A 12,730-nucleotide genomic window follows, 5' to 3' on the forward strand; every position below is an offset into this window, starting at 1 on the left:
AACACCCCGTTTGTGTGGTCACTAGCTTTATGGCTGGACTAAGAGTTCTCTTATGAAACCAAGTGTGGTTTAAACCTTGTGGTCTTGGATGACTAAGTGAAGGCAATATTTGAGAGTATGCTATTTTGTGTGTTGCTTTTCCTACACACCTGATTGTATGTGTACTTCTGTTTTCCATGAATAAATGTTTTATTTCCTTTTTAAAAACTATATCCTAGGTTTTGCTAGAGGGCACAGTTTGAAGCAAGCCAAGGCCTGGCAACTGCTGGATGAGAACGCCTCCAGAAAATGCTATGTTGCACTGAGTTCCATCATGGAAGAAAAGCAGGATATAGGTGTAACAAACAGACAACTAAAAATGAATTCTTAGGAAGCATGCATATATTCAACTGCATTCAGTTCTTATATCTATCCAGGAATTTAAAGCTCCTGACTATCAAAGGTGTGAAAATATATTCTGTATCACCCTGAACTGAAAAGCATCTTACTTGAAAGAAATAACTCATAATCTAGTGGATGATACCAACCATCAAGTAGATCATATCAACATTAAAAAAGAAGGGGTATATAGTCTAAGTCAGTGGTTCTCAACCAGTGGGTCCCCAGGTATTTTGGCCTACAACTCCCAAAAATCCCAGCCAATTTGCCATAGATTAGGATTTCTGGGACTTGAAGGCCAAAACATCTGGGAACGCATAGGCTGAGAACCACTGGCCTAAGCGCATATGACTTCTGGTGGTCAGACTAACCCACTATTAGCTTATGGTTTTATCTTATGCCCTTTTAAAGATGTCTACGTTTATGCATATTACTACAACTGGGGTAGCACACCCTTTTGACACATGAGGAACTGTCCCAAATCTCCTCCCTTCCTGCTTTTGTAGATGGCCCCAGGTTTTAGCAACCTGACGTAAGTGCCATTTTGAAATCTTCTTAGATTCCAACTGCTCCTGTTTTGAGGAGCTAGGAAGTCTGAGGCTCAGTCTTCAGTGGCCAGATTGGTGACACTACTGTTACATTATATATACTGTACAACCTTCACAAAAAAACCATAATGTACCCCAAATCTGCTTTTAATGATGGGGAACACAAGTTTCCCTTACTTCTTTGCCAAGGAACCCAATGGGTTTTTTTGCCCAGATGACTGCACAGCAAGTGGTTCTTCATGAGGCTTGGAGCAGAGGAGTAAAGAGGTCCTTCCTCTGAAGCACCCACTACTCCGATAATCGAGTTCCCATTGAAGTGCATGACATCAGCTCAGGATAAATGAGACGCTTTTCAGACAGCTTGGTCTGCAATGCAGCTTGAAATAGAGTTATAATCCAATCCTAGCCACTGCTCAGGCATGTCCGCTCAGGAGGTTCCTGCACTCCCACTTCAGCACAGAAACAGAAATACAGGAAGTGGTCTCAGGCTATTAAGATGTAATGCTGGAGTTTGTGCCACCCTTACTTTTCCCTATGCAAACTGCAGGAGTTTTGAATAGCCCCAGATTCCTTGTCTCTGCTATACAGATGGTAATTATGTGGCATCTGGTTTGTACGCCACAGGTACATTCAGGCTGAATGATCATGCCTAAAATTGGGGAAAAGTTCTAGAGATATTTCACAATTCTTTTTCACTTATTTAAAACATCTGTATTCCAGCTTTCCACTAAAGTAGTGGACTGCCCCTTTTTCAATTAGTCTGCCTACCGGTTGCACATAGATGTTCACGTGTTCTGCATTTGTGCACCACAAGATGTACATCAAATTCACTCCAAACAAAGATCAATGCCTGACTAAGCATCAGAGCCCAGTGGCCTTTAGATTCCTCTCTTCACTACCAGCCAAGTGACAGATGCTCTTTTCAGGATCGGGAGAGATTACTCAGTCTGGAACTGGATTTGGCCAAGTTAAGGTGAAAGCATTGCAGTGACAGATCTAAAGGGCTTGAGATCAAAACCATTCAGTGCTTAGTCTTTTGTACAGGTAGGTTTCCTTACATCACAAAACACTAAACTTCAGTTGGTACTTTGCCCTTCCTCAGAGGATTTGCAACAAGTAGGCACACTAAAGTATGACTAATGTCTCCTCCAGCAGAATTCAGTCATCTCATAGACCAACTGCTACCAAAATATGTTTGCATTAGAAGCCTTTTTTTCCCCATCTGAGAAAATGTTGTGATCTGAGTCTCAGTGGATATTTTTTCTCCCCGCACTCAGCTCTGCAAAGAGTCACTCGCTCATCTCTGTTTACATCGACTCCTGCTTGGCCTGAAATGAGTGTATGTTTGGGATTGAGATTTGCAAGTGGGAGAGCCTCTACAACAAACCACTTCCCTCGCTCATCAACACTCAATTCAGCCCTTCAGATGCCTCACCTTCCCACTTCCTGAAATAGTCTCCAGAGGCCAACATCTGGAATTTAACAGCACACTTAAAACTGTTCCTCCCTGGACCATGGCATTTCCAAAAAAGCTTGCGCATCAGCCCACCATGAGCAGAAACGTTGGAGACTAGTCAAGACAAACTGCTAGATCCTCCTCTCAAGAAGTGCATCCAACAGTAGTCACTGCACATATTCATGTTGTCTTTTAATTCTTTATAGGGAAAATTCTGGCAAGGGATTTTAAAGGGAGTTATACATTGGGTTGCTGTGCATTTTCTGGGCTGCATGGCCATGTTCTAGAAGCATGGGTTGAGAGGCTGTATTGCACTCCAGGGATACCAACATGAACATAATCCAAACATGTTTTGATTGTGATCACCCCAACGAAAGGCACTCCAGGCTTGATTTTCTTTAGGGCCCATTTATGTATCTTTTTAGCAGTTCACAGCATCCATAGGACTCTTCTTTTATCGCTGCAGCTTGAAGCAGTTCTACTGGTTTGCCATCTGTTCCTGGTGATTTATTTTTTCCCAAGCACTGAGTGTCCAATGTCATCATATTTCTAATTTCTATGTATGGTTGTGAAAGCCAGACAGTGGTAAAAACCTATAGCAAGAAAACCAACTCATCTAAAACATGCTGCTGGAGAAGATTCTCCCCAGAAGCTAAGATGATTAAAAATGGAGACTATTGGATAAATTCGAGAAGACAAGGTCCACTGGAAAAAACAACAATGGTAAGGTAAAGAGCAATAGGAAAAGAAGACGACTATATTCCGGATGGATGGACTTGATCAAGGAAGCCATGGCCCTGAGTATGCAAGACATGAGCAGGGCTGTTGAGAACAAGGCGACTTGGAGGTCTCTCATTCAGAGGGTTGCAACAAACTTGACGGCAGTTCACAATAACAGCAACACTGGGTAAAAGGATACCCTGCAGGTAGCTGCCCCTTTCACCCAAAAAGAGCCATCACTTTAGGACAGGACATTCAGACTTCTCAGAACGTAAAAGAATGTGTGTGTGTGTGACAGAGAGAATGAATGTTTTAACATTTATCTTAAAGCAAATTCTCCGCAACCCAAATTAATTCATGCTTGGGCACTGAGCATTTCAGCTTCCTCCAGTAAGCCTTCCTTTGGAAACAGTTATATTCAGCAATACGAACCACTCCCCCTCCTCCATCTGCTCAGAAAAGAGGAACAAACAAGCCATTGCTGAAAGAAGGAAGGAAGGAAGCATGTTTAGCTATCTCCCAGAAAATCCATGCCAGAGCGAGACGTGCCCCTCCCGCTGCCACACAGAATGGGGGAGTCAGGAAAGTGGGGGCAGACCCAGAACCCAGATACCAAAATAATCCACTCATTTGCCGAGACTCCCCCTTACTCAGAGGAACCGAGGGGTGGTCAAAGGCAGAAGCAATTTCAGCTCACTCATGTTTTCACCTCCCACACACACAAACAACATATTAAAAAATGGGACCAGTTAATGTGCTTGGCTTGAGTCATCAGCCATATGATCAAAGACTGGATCTAAAAAAGGGGGAACTGGTTTACTCACTGTCTTGGGTACAATCTGTTTCTTCGGCTGCCCGATCTTGAACGGAATCCTGGAATTTGGGGCCGGGAAGGGGGGGGGGGAGGGGGAGAAAAGCAGAAAAAAAGATATGAATTTCTGTAAACAAGCAACTGTGTCAAGTGAAACAACATCTTTCTCCAGCCTCTTTTAAAGGAAAAATAAGGTGGGGGAAGGACTGGTATTTTGGCCACAGCTTGAAAGGTGAAATAGAGGGGTTATAACTACATGTTGAAAGCTACGAATATCCTCATAAGGTATTCTTCCGGGGGTGGGATATAGCATTGGAGTCATTATGCCAATCTTGCTTCTCAAGCCAGATTACAATGACCTGATTTCATTTCCATACATGAGTTGCCAGCAAAGTGGAGGCCACTGCCTTTCAGGTGACATCTAGGGAACGTCCTTAAATCTTAAAGTTATCCAGCTGTTGCAATAGTATGGGAAGTGACGGGAATATTGAAGCATGTGTCTATGACTGGGAAAGATGTCATCAAGCCAAGCATTTGTTCTTCTCCTGCCTTCTTTCCAAGTGGTATATATGGTTCTACCTCCAACTATAACACAATCAAACATTTGTAAATATCTTCTTATGCTGATTAGTGTGTTAAGTATACACATTATGCAACATCACAACAGCTGCTGATGTGTAAGCAATCCTTAAGTCTGCAGGCACCGAAAGTGATAGAGTGATGCCACAAATATTCTTCATTTTAAATATTGCATTGTTCTTTCTCTTTCCTTCCTTCTTTTCTTCTTTTGCACTGTTTGAATTATTTAACGCAAACACTCTCCATCCATCTAGAATCATAGAGTAGGAAGAGACCTCATGGGCCATCCAGTCCAACCCCCTGCCAAGAAGCTGGAATATGACATTCAAAGCACCCCCGACAGATGGTCATCCAGCCTCTGCTTAAAAGCCTCCAAAGAAGGAGCCTCAACCACACATCTACCACTGGCCCTGCCCATGCCTGACATATATACAAACTGAAAAAGTTTGAGAACCCTTGATTTAGCAAAAGCCCTTCCCTGGCTTTGCTTTCCTTTCAAATGGAGATAGCGGAGGCAGAATCTACAACCATGTGTATGCTTTGTATCATGGAACTGTGAATAAAGCCTCACATCTGGCTAGGGGAAAAACAAGGAGGAAAAGGGGGTTTAAGAAGCCTAAAACTGTAAGGTGACGGACACTGGTGCAACATAGCCTTTCAAAGGCTTGGCTGAACATCTCAATATAGCACACACTGTCTTATTTCTATTGCTAATGAGACGGAGGTGCAAATGCTACATGCTATTTTCAGTAAGGACCTGACTTGTGAACAATAATGCAGTAGGAAAAGCTCCCTTTCCCACTAATTACCTATTTAACACAATTTTTTCCTTAGCTCTAATAACAGCACGGACTGCACTACTGCCTGACAAGAGAAGTTGCACTTCTTAAATTCTTCTTTCTAAGAAGCACTGCAATTGAAATCCAGTTGCTAGTGCCATCTAGGGTACACCCACTGAATCAATGATATCTATGCAAGGCGGAACATCACAATGAGCAGGAGATTCAGTGGGGCTACACCATTTGATCAGCAACTACATTTAAGCCTCAGACTTTGTCTTGGTAGGCATGGAAGCTTCTGCTGGGAAGTCTCACTTTGAGTGTAGGTTATAATCCAGACACACAGGTATGTACTTAGGCAGGTAGTTAAATTCAGGGTGGGCCATTCTGGGGGATTGAACAACTATTCCCCCATCGCAGCTTTCCTTGCTACAAGGATGTTATAGAGCAGTGGTGTCCTATCTTTGGTCCTCCAGGTGTTTTGGACTTCAGTTCCCAGAATTCCTGAACACTGGACAAGCTGGCCAGGACTTCTGGGAGATGGAGTCCCAAACACCAGAAGGACCACAGGTAGAATAACTCTGCAATATTGTTTAGGCATTCTTACAGCAGCTATATTGGAAGAAAGTGACACCTGCTAATAGGAGCTTCATACTTAAGTGGACATAAGTGAACCTGAGGTTTCGACAACTGAACACAAAACAGTCAGTGACTCTTTTGGCTGCAGGCGCCATTCCACAAATACCTCGCCACAGGAGACGGCACTCAACGCTGACCACTCTATAATCTGAGACGGAGGGTGCCGAAGGGGAAGATGCCAAAGAGCCCTTAAATGACTCAAGCCATTCTTTCTTCCTTCCTTCCTTCCTCCCTCTCTCAGCCAAGTTGCCCCCATTGTTTTCTAACTAAGTGCATAATTTTGCCAGCAATAATAAACCTGGCCTACAAACTATACCCTGAACTATACCCTGAACACTGAACTCAAACCAGCCTTAGTCACAAATGTAGACATTTAATTTCTGGAGTGCTTCCTGTTTATTGTTCTTTAAGCAAAGTTGATGTAATCTTAGTCAATTAACCCTTTCTAGCTTTGGTGGCACTCTCAACAATAACAAATTGTACGTCTTCCATAAACAAGCAATTATCCACTATATAATTACTGTCACTAACCAGGGAATGCCTTGGAAGAAAAAAAACTGCAAAAATAAAGCCATTTTTTTTTAAAAAAAAAATCTCTCCTCTAATTTTCCCTCCATGGCCAAAAATGTAAAAATTAGGTAGTTCTGCTGTTATTTTTATAGGCACTTGTCAGTTAATTGAACAGTCCAAAACCTGTTTGTTTCTTAGAAGTCCTCATCTAAGGGATACATCTGTATATTTAGTATCATCTTGTTGATGGTAATCTTCCCACCAGAGTCGAAATCATCCAAAGGACAGATGGTAAGTTATTTAACCTCAGCAGACTGAAAGCCAAATCCAAGATCACAACAAAATCTGTTATAGAACCTCAATATGCTGATGATAATGTAGTCTGTGCGCATTCAGAAGGAGACCTACAACACCTTTGCAGAACCATATGAGAAGCTCAGCCTCTCACTGAACATCGAGAAAACCAAAGTGCTCTTCCAGCAATCACCCAGCCAATCCCTTTGTAATGCCAGAAATACAGCTTAATGGTGTAACATTAGAAAATATTGACCATTTCTTCTACCTTAGCAGCCTAGAAACTGATGCCCTCACTGTGGAAGAACATGCAGGTCATGAATAGGGCTCCACAGCCAGCTACGTACCCATTGCCAAGACACTACACTTGGAATAATCCAATCCAATACTTATGATAGGAAAGAAGGCCAAGATATCTGGATTCCACAGCAATAAGTCTTGGCAGTTTAGATGGTGTCAAACTACATCAGTTTTACAGTGTAGACACAACCTAGCTCAGCAAGCAGGACGGTCTGCCATCAAGCACAACCAAAGATGGGTCCCTGAATCTTGCAAATGACACTTGTCATCCCTTGTTGTCGTGACATTTGTGGGGAACCCTTATCCCTTCACACGGAGCCCAAGGTGTAGGTCAAAGTCCAAAACCTGCTTGCAAGACACAAGAAACACTGGAAATTATACACCCCATCACTCGTTTCTCACTGCTGCGTTATACAGTGTCCATGGAAACTGCACAAACCCTCCTACCCTGCTCCCTTTCCCTTATAGCAGGAACTCATAGCAACAACTCTGAGCAGAACACCAAAGGAAAGAATTATTCAAATGTGGCATAAACAGCTTATGCTGACAGAAAAAGCATTCCAAATCCTACACTAACTTCAGACCTAAGATCAATTGCATTCAAACCATTCAAAAGACAGATGGGACTAATAATGAGAATTTAGCTAGCCAACCAGTGATGCCCTCTACCAGAAAACTCCATTTCATTCTTCCCCTTAATTCTACTACAGTTTAGTATTCCATGGCTTCAATTCACCTCACATATTTTTACTCCAAAAATTTGGGATATCTTCCGGGGGGGGGGGGGGAACACTATAGTGGTTGTCCAAAGCCTGCCAAGATCTCCTAATTTGTGAGTTTATAGTCCGGATTTGCTTACAGAAGGATGCCAACTTAGAGAAAGACTTCACATTGGAAGAGGCAAAGAGAGAATGGAGCAATTCCTCCTGGAGTTGAGCCGATCTTCCTTACAGAAAGAGATAATAATAATAATAATAATAATAATAATAATAATAATAATAATAATATCATCATCATCATCATCATCAAGCATGGACAACTCAACTCTAATCAAAAAGGGAACTACCCCCTTTTCTGAGTAGAGGAGCAAAAAGTGAAACCTTAGTTTGTCCCAGAAGAACATAAAAGAAGCAATCACCCCTTTTATTCCCTTAGCCACAGGGTCACTCCTGGACTTTTTTGACTGCCTGGGCAGAGAAAAGGGAAGTGGCAGGAAATGGAAATGGCATTTTCACCATGAAATAACCCTTGGTTTAACCATGGGTCATGTTTCAAATCCATAATTTTGGCCCTCAAACATGCCTTTGACTTATACATGAGATCGACTTATATCAACAGAGTACTGCAAGAGTGAACTGCATAGAGCAGAGATGGTATCAGAGAGACAACTTGCAGAAGGAGAGCTAATATCAATAAATGAGTTGGGATTTGCTTAGGCCCTGCTTCAGCTGGGATAGGAACTAAGAAGTTAGGCTAAGCTTACTCAAGGCTTTATAGAAGATGAGGATTTTGAGCCAGAACAGAGGGGTTCTGTGTTCCTGCAAACAAAGATAAGCAGAGCTCGTTGGGCGTTTTCAAGTGGTTGAGTTGTAGAAGTTGACTCTCATCTTGGGATATAACAGAACAAAGATAAGGGGGCAAAGGATGAGGAATGCTCTTAAGGTACTTAACCACATGGGATTTACTACACCACACTGAGTACCAAAGCAACAGGAAAGTAACATGTGCTTTGGGAAAATAGTTTTTCTTTTTATATTCAAGGGATAGTTTCTAATACTGCTTTCAGGTCCATCAGTGGGCACATTTTCTGCACAAGGAGGCCTTTGAGGCAGACGCTGTTTCCCTTGCCATGCACACATCCAAATATCTTATGAATGTTATGCAAATAAAGCAGCCAAATCAGAATCCCCAAGCCATTTGAAAGATGATAATTAAGTAAAAAAAAACTAGTGATATTTTATTCACCCATCAAAAGAAAATTACTCACTCTGGGCACGTGGGCGAACCGAGCTCTGCAAGGCTGTTTTAGTGACTACACTACAAAAATAACCATATTAAAGAAGCTTGTGAAACATGGTTGGCTCTCGATAGTGAAAAACGTTGTCAGTAGCTGCCTGTTTGGAAACCAAAAAACACCATGATAACCACATTAAAGGAACTGAGATCTGACGGCAAAAATGTGATAGTCGCATGACTTTGATGCACCTTCAAAAGCTATTCAGCCTCAGTGAGCATCTACTTCATCAACTGGGTGGTGGGATAAATGTCAGGCCTGGAGGGACCACTGCTTTGACTTCCTCATGTTATTGAGTTTAGAGTTCTGTGTTCATTTTAATTGTTAATACTAAGAAGCAAAGCACTGGCCAAGGGTCTTCGACCTTTCCTGTTTTCCTACTCTTCCATGCACGTAAAGCCCTCAACCCCATGTACACATAGGGAGAAGAACTTGCAGGCCTTGAAGCTGCAAGGTTATTCATTGCTAATCAAGCTGGCCAATTGAAACATTTACACTTTCCTCAGGCAGACAAGAGTTCTTTCTCCCACCCTGAACATTCTACAGATAAACCCCACTTGCCTGGTTTCCAACAGACCTCACAACCTCTGAAGATGCCTGCCACAGATGTGGGTGAAACGTCAGTAGGGAATGCCTCTGGAACATGGACATACAGCCTGGAAAACTCACAGCGATCCAGTGATTCCAGTCATGAAAGCCTTTGACAACACATTTTTGGCATTATTTTGGAAGGCTTATGGGCATTGTTTTCCAAAAAGTAACTTTCCCAAATTATCCTGGCTGGGGTGTTCTGCATGTTACACTTTTTAAAAGGTTTCTTCTTATTCATTCAAATGCATTGGTTCAATTCTTATTCTGCCTTTCTCCCAAAGCGGGATTCAAAGTGGCTATACATTTTTTAATGGACAGGGTATTGTCAAAGCTGTTCTTTACAGCTGTTATTAAAGTACATTTATATAAAAGAAAAAAAAGAAATGTAGATCTGAACAAGTTTAGAGCTTACGAAAGCCATTATTAAAGAAACTTTTAATATATATATATACATTACTCTTGATTTTAAAATTAATGCCAGGCACTCAATCCAGTTAATATAAGAACACACCAGCTGGTCTCCAGTATAAAAACCTAGTCAAAGCTACAGAACTTGAATGCCAATTACTTATTAATGAACTAAATGAATGCAGACTTCACAATACATGGTGCACTTCAGGCTTTTATAATAAAGCAAACACAGCAGCTGCCGTGGAGGCACAAAAATCACCATCACAACACACAAAAACTCTCGTCTCCACTTTTTAAAGAAGTCTGAACCCTGCTGCCTCTTTAAAAAAAAAACCTTCAAATTTCCCAAAGAGGCCAAAAGCTACTGTAGTTAATCCATGTTGAACATTTGCTTTCAAATGTACCTCTTTCATAGCTCCAGGAAACTCAAATTGCTTTACAGAGCTATTAGACACTTGTAGAGCAAGTGACTGAAGCAGCGATGGCAGAAACACTTGTGCTTCAGAGAAGGGGAAAATCCATGTGATAGAGTGGATAGCGTTTCCTACTGTTTTCAAATCCATCCAATAGCTGTTCATGTTTAACCTGTAAGTGGAATTGTGAGCTAATCAAAGCAGAGTGTATTCAAGCGGTGGTTCTGAAACCAAGAAGTCAGCAACATGAGTATCCAGGGCTTGGATTTGAGGTTATGTGCCTTCAAGTCGTTTCTGAAGGCAAAGGCAAAAATCAGAATATCAGCCTGTGTATTCATAGCTAAGACCTTATGCAGCACATGAAGCTCTTGCAATGATAGTTATGTCTATGTATTCTTATTATTAGCCAGCCCTGGTTAACAATCTGGCTGCAGCTCTTTGGGTCAAGTGACATTCCCAGGCACTTTTCACATGCATCCTATCACAGTAATCCAAATGGGAGGTAACCAAGGCATGGCTGGGTCCAACTTCCCCAGGAGACAAGTTTAACTGTGCACAAATGCACATGCGCCCCAAGTCATTGCAAAAATCTTGGTCTCTAGACTCAGAGGTGAATCTACAATCTTTCAGGTTGTTTCTCCCTGCTGCTCAGTCGTATAGTCATCTCCGACTCTTCGTGACCCCATGGACCAGTCCACGCCAGAGCTCCCTGTTGGCCATCACCGCCCCCAGTTCCTTCAAGGTCAAGCCAGTCACTTCAAGGATACCGTCCATCCATCTTGCCCTTGGTCGGCCTCTCTTCCTTTTTTCTTCCATTTCCCCCAGCATTGTGATCTTTTCCAAGCTTTCCTGTCTCCTCGTGATGTGGCCAAAATACTTCAGCTTTGTCTCTAATATCTTTCCCTCCAGTGAGCAGCCGGGCATTACTTCCCACAGCTTGGGTTTTCCACCAAGCACAGACTCAAGAGGGAGCCAAAGTCAATTCGGATTTGTGACTAATGTACTTACACAATACATGTGTTTGCAAGCAGGTCTAGATCATTCATCCTACTGTTTTAGGTATGAGTCTCAAAATATCTCTGAACTGGTTTCTATAAAGGTCTTGCATATGGATAACCATTGGGCACATATGTGACACTCAAAGTGTGACATAACCTTCTCCTTCTTAAGTATCCTAAGACTGAAGTATCTTAAGACTGAAACCTGGATGTCTTCAGAAACCTCAATAGAAATTGAACTCAGGGTACATACCATTTCCCCGAAAATAAGACGGTGTCTTATATTAATTTTGGCTCCCAAAGATGCTCTCGGTCTTATTTTCAGGGGATGTCTTACTTTTCCATGAAGAAGAATTCACATTTATTAATTAAAAAAATGAACATTTATTATATCCTGTACAGTAGTTGTCATCACAAACTGGCATAACCAGACAAACTGTGAATCCTATCAAGAATTTCTGGTTACTACGTACCATTATTTCCATGTACAACAATTTATGGTATGTACATTTACCAAACCTGCATGCTCTGGTCTTCTGTTCGGCGGGCAAACGCAAACGGTGCTAGGTCTTACTTTCGGGGGAGGCCTTATATTTAGCAATTCAGCAAAACCTCTACTAGGTCTTATTTTCTGGGGATTTCTTATTTTAGGGGAAGCAGGGTATGTGATTGCAAGTGGAAAACTAGACAACTGATTTGTCTCCAAGATTGGTACTACTTAGATAGGAAAGTGTTGTGCAAAATGGGAGGAGAATTAATGTGATGCAAGTTTTTGGAGGAAAGGTGATCTGGGAGGGAAAAAGATTAGCATCTCCCATCAGTTACACCCATCTTCTAATTACAGTTCATGTGTGATGGCAAGTATTCATTAAATCTTCCCAAACACCCATGTGAGGCAATTCCTTATCCCCAAACTACAAATGGGTGAACTGAGAAACAGACAATGCCTTGTTGGTGGTGAAGCAGGTGACATTTACTGAGAGCCATTTCCTTTGCAGCGATCCTGTTTTATGGAATGCCTTCCCCAGGGAGTCTCACCTAGCACTAGCACTACTTATTTGTTTGGTTATTTCAGGTGCTTAACAAAATCCCATCTTATTCTGTCTCTGGCTGTTAGTTTCAGTTGTTCTTAAATCTTACAAATGCTTCTGTTTTATCTATCAGTTGTTTCACTATATAATTTCACTGTTGTGACATTTAACTAGATAAACCACCCTGTAAACCACAACTCAGAAATATTTTAAACAGAGAGGCAACAACAACTGGATTCAGAACAAAGGTCAGAAACC

At 41.8% G+C, this 12,730-nt stretch overlaps 1 protein-coding gene across 2 annotated transcripts in view; it reads right to left on the reverse strand.

The window, feature by feature from the left end:
- bin3 (bridging integrator 3) overlaps positions 1-12,730 on the reverse strand; it is a 135,599-nt gene that overhangs the window by 52,756 nt on the left and 70,113 nt on the right. For both annotated transcript variants that reach the window (XM_062961048.1, XM_016997200.2), the window contains exon 2: positions 3,927-3,975. Coding sequence is in view for 1 of the 2 variants with exons in the window: in XM_016997200.2 (XP_016852689.1) it covers positions 3,927-3,975 (49 nt within the window). In the remaining variant the exon portion in view is untranslated. The remainder of the gene's footprint in view (positions 1-3,926; positions 3,976-12,730) is intronic.

Source organism: Anolis carolinensis, unplaced genomic scaffold, assembly GCF_035594765.1.
Source record: "Anolis carolinensis isolate JA03-04 unplaced genomic scaffold, rAnoCar3.1.pri scaffold_8, whole genome shotgun sequence".
Classification (NCBI taxonomy): domain Eukaryota; kingdom Metazoa; phylum Chordata; class Lepidosauria; order Squamata; family Dactyloidae; genus Anolis; species Anolis carolinensis.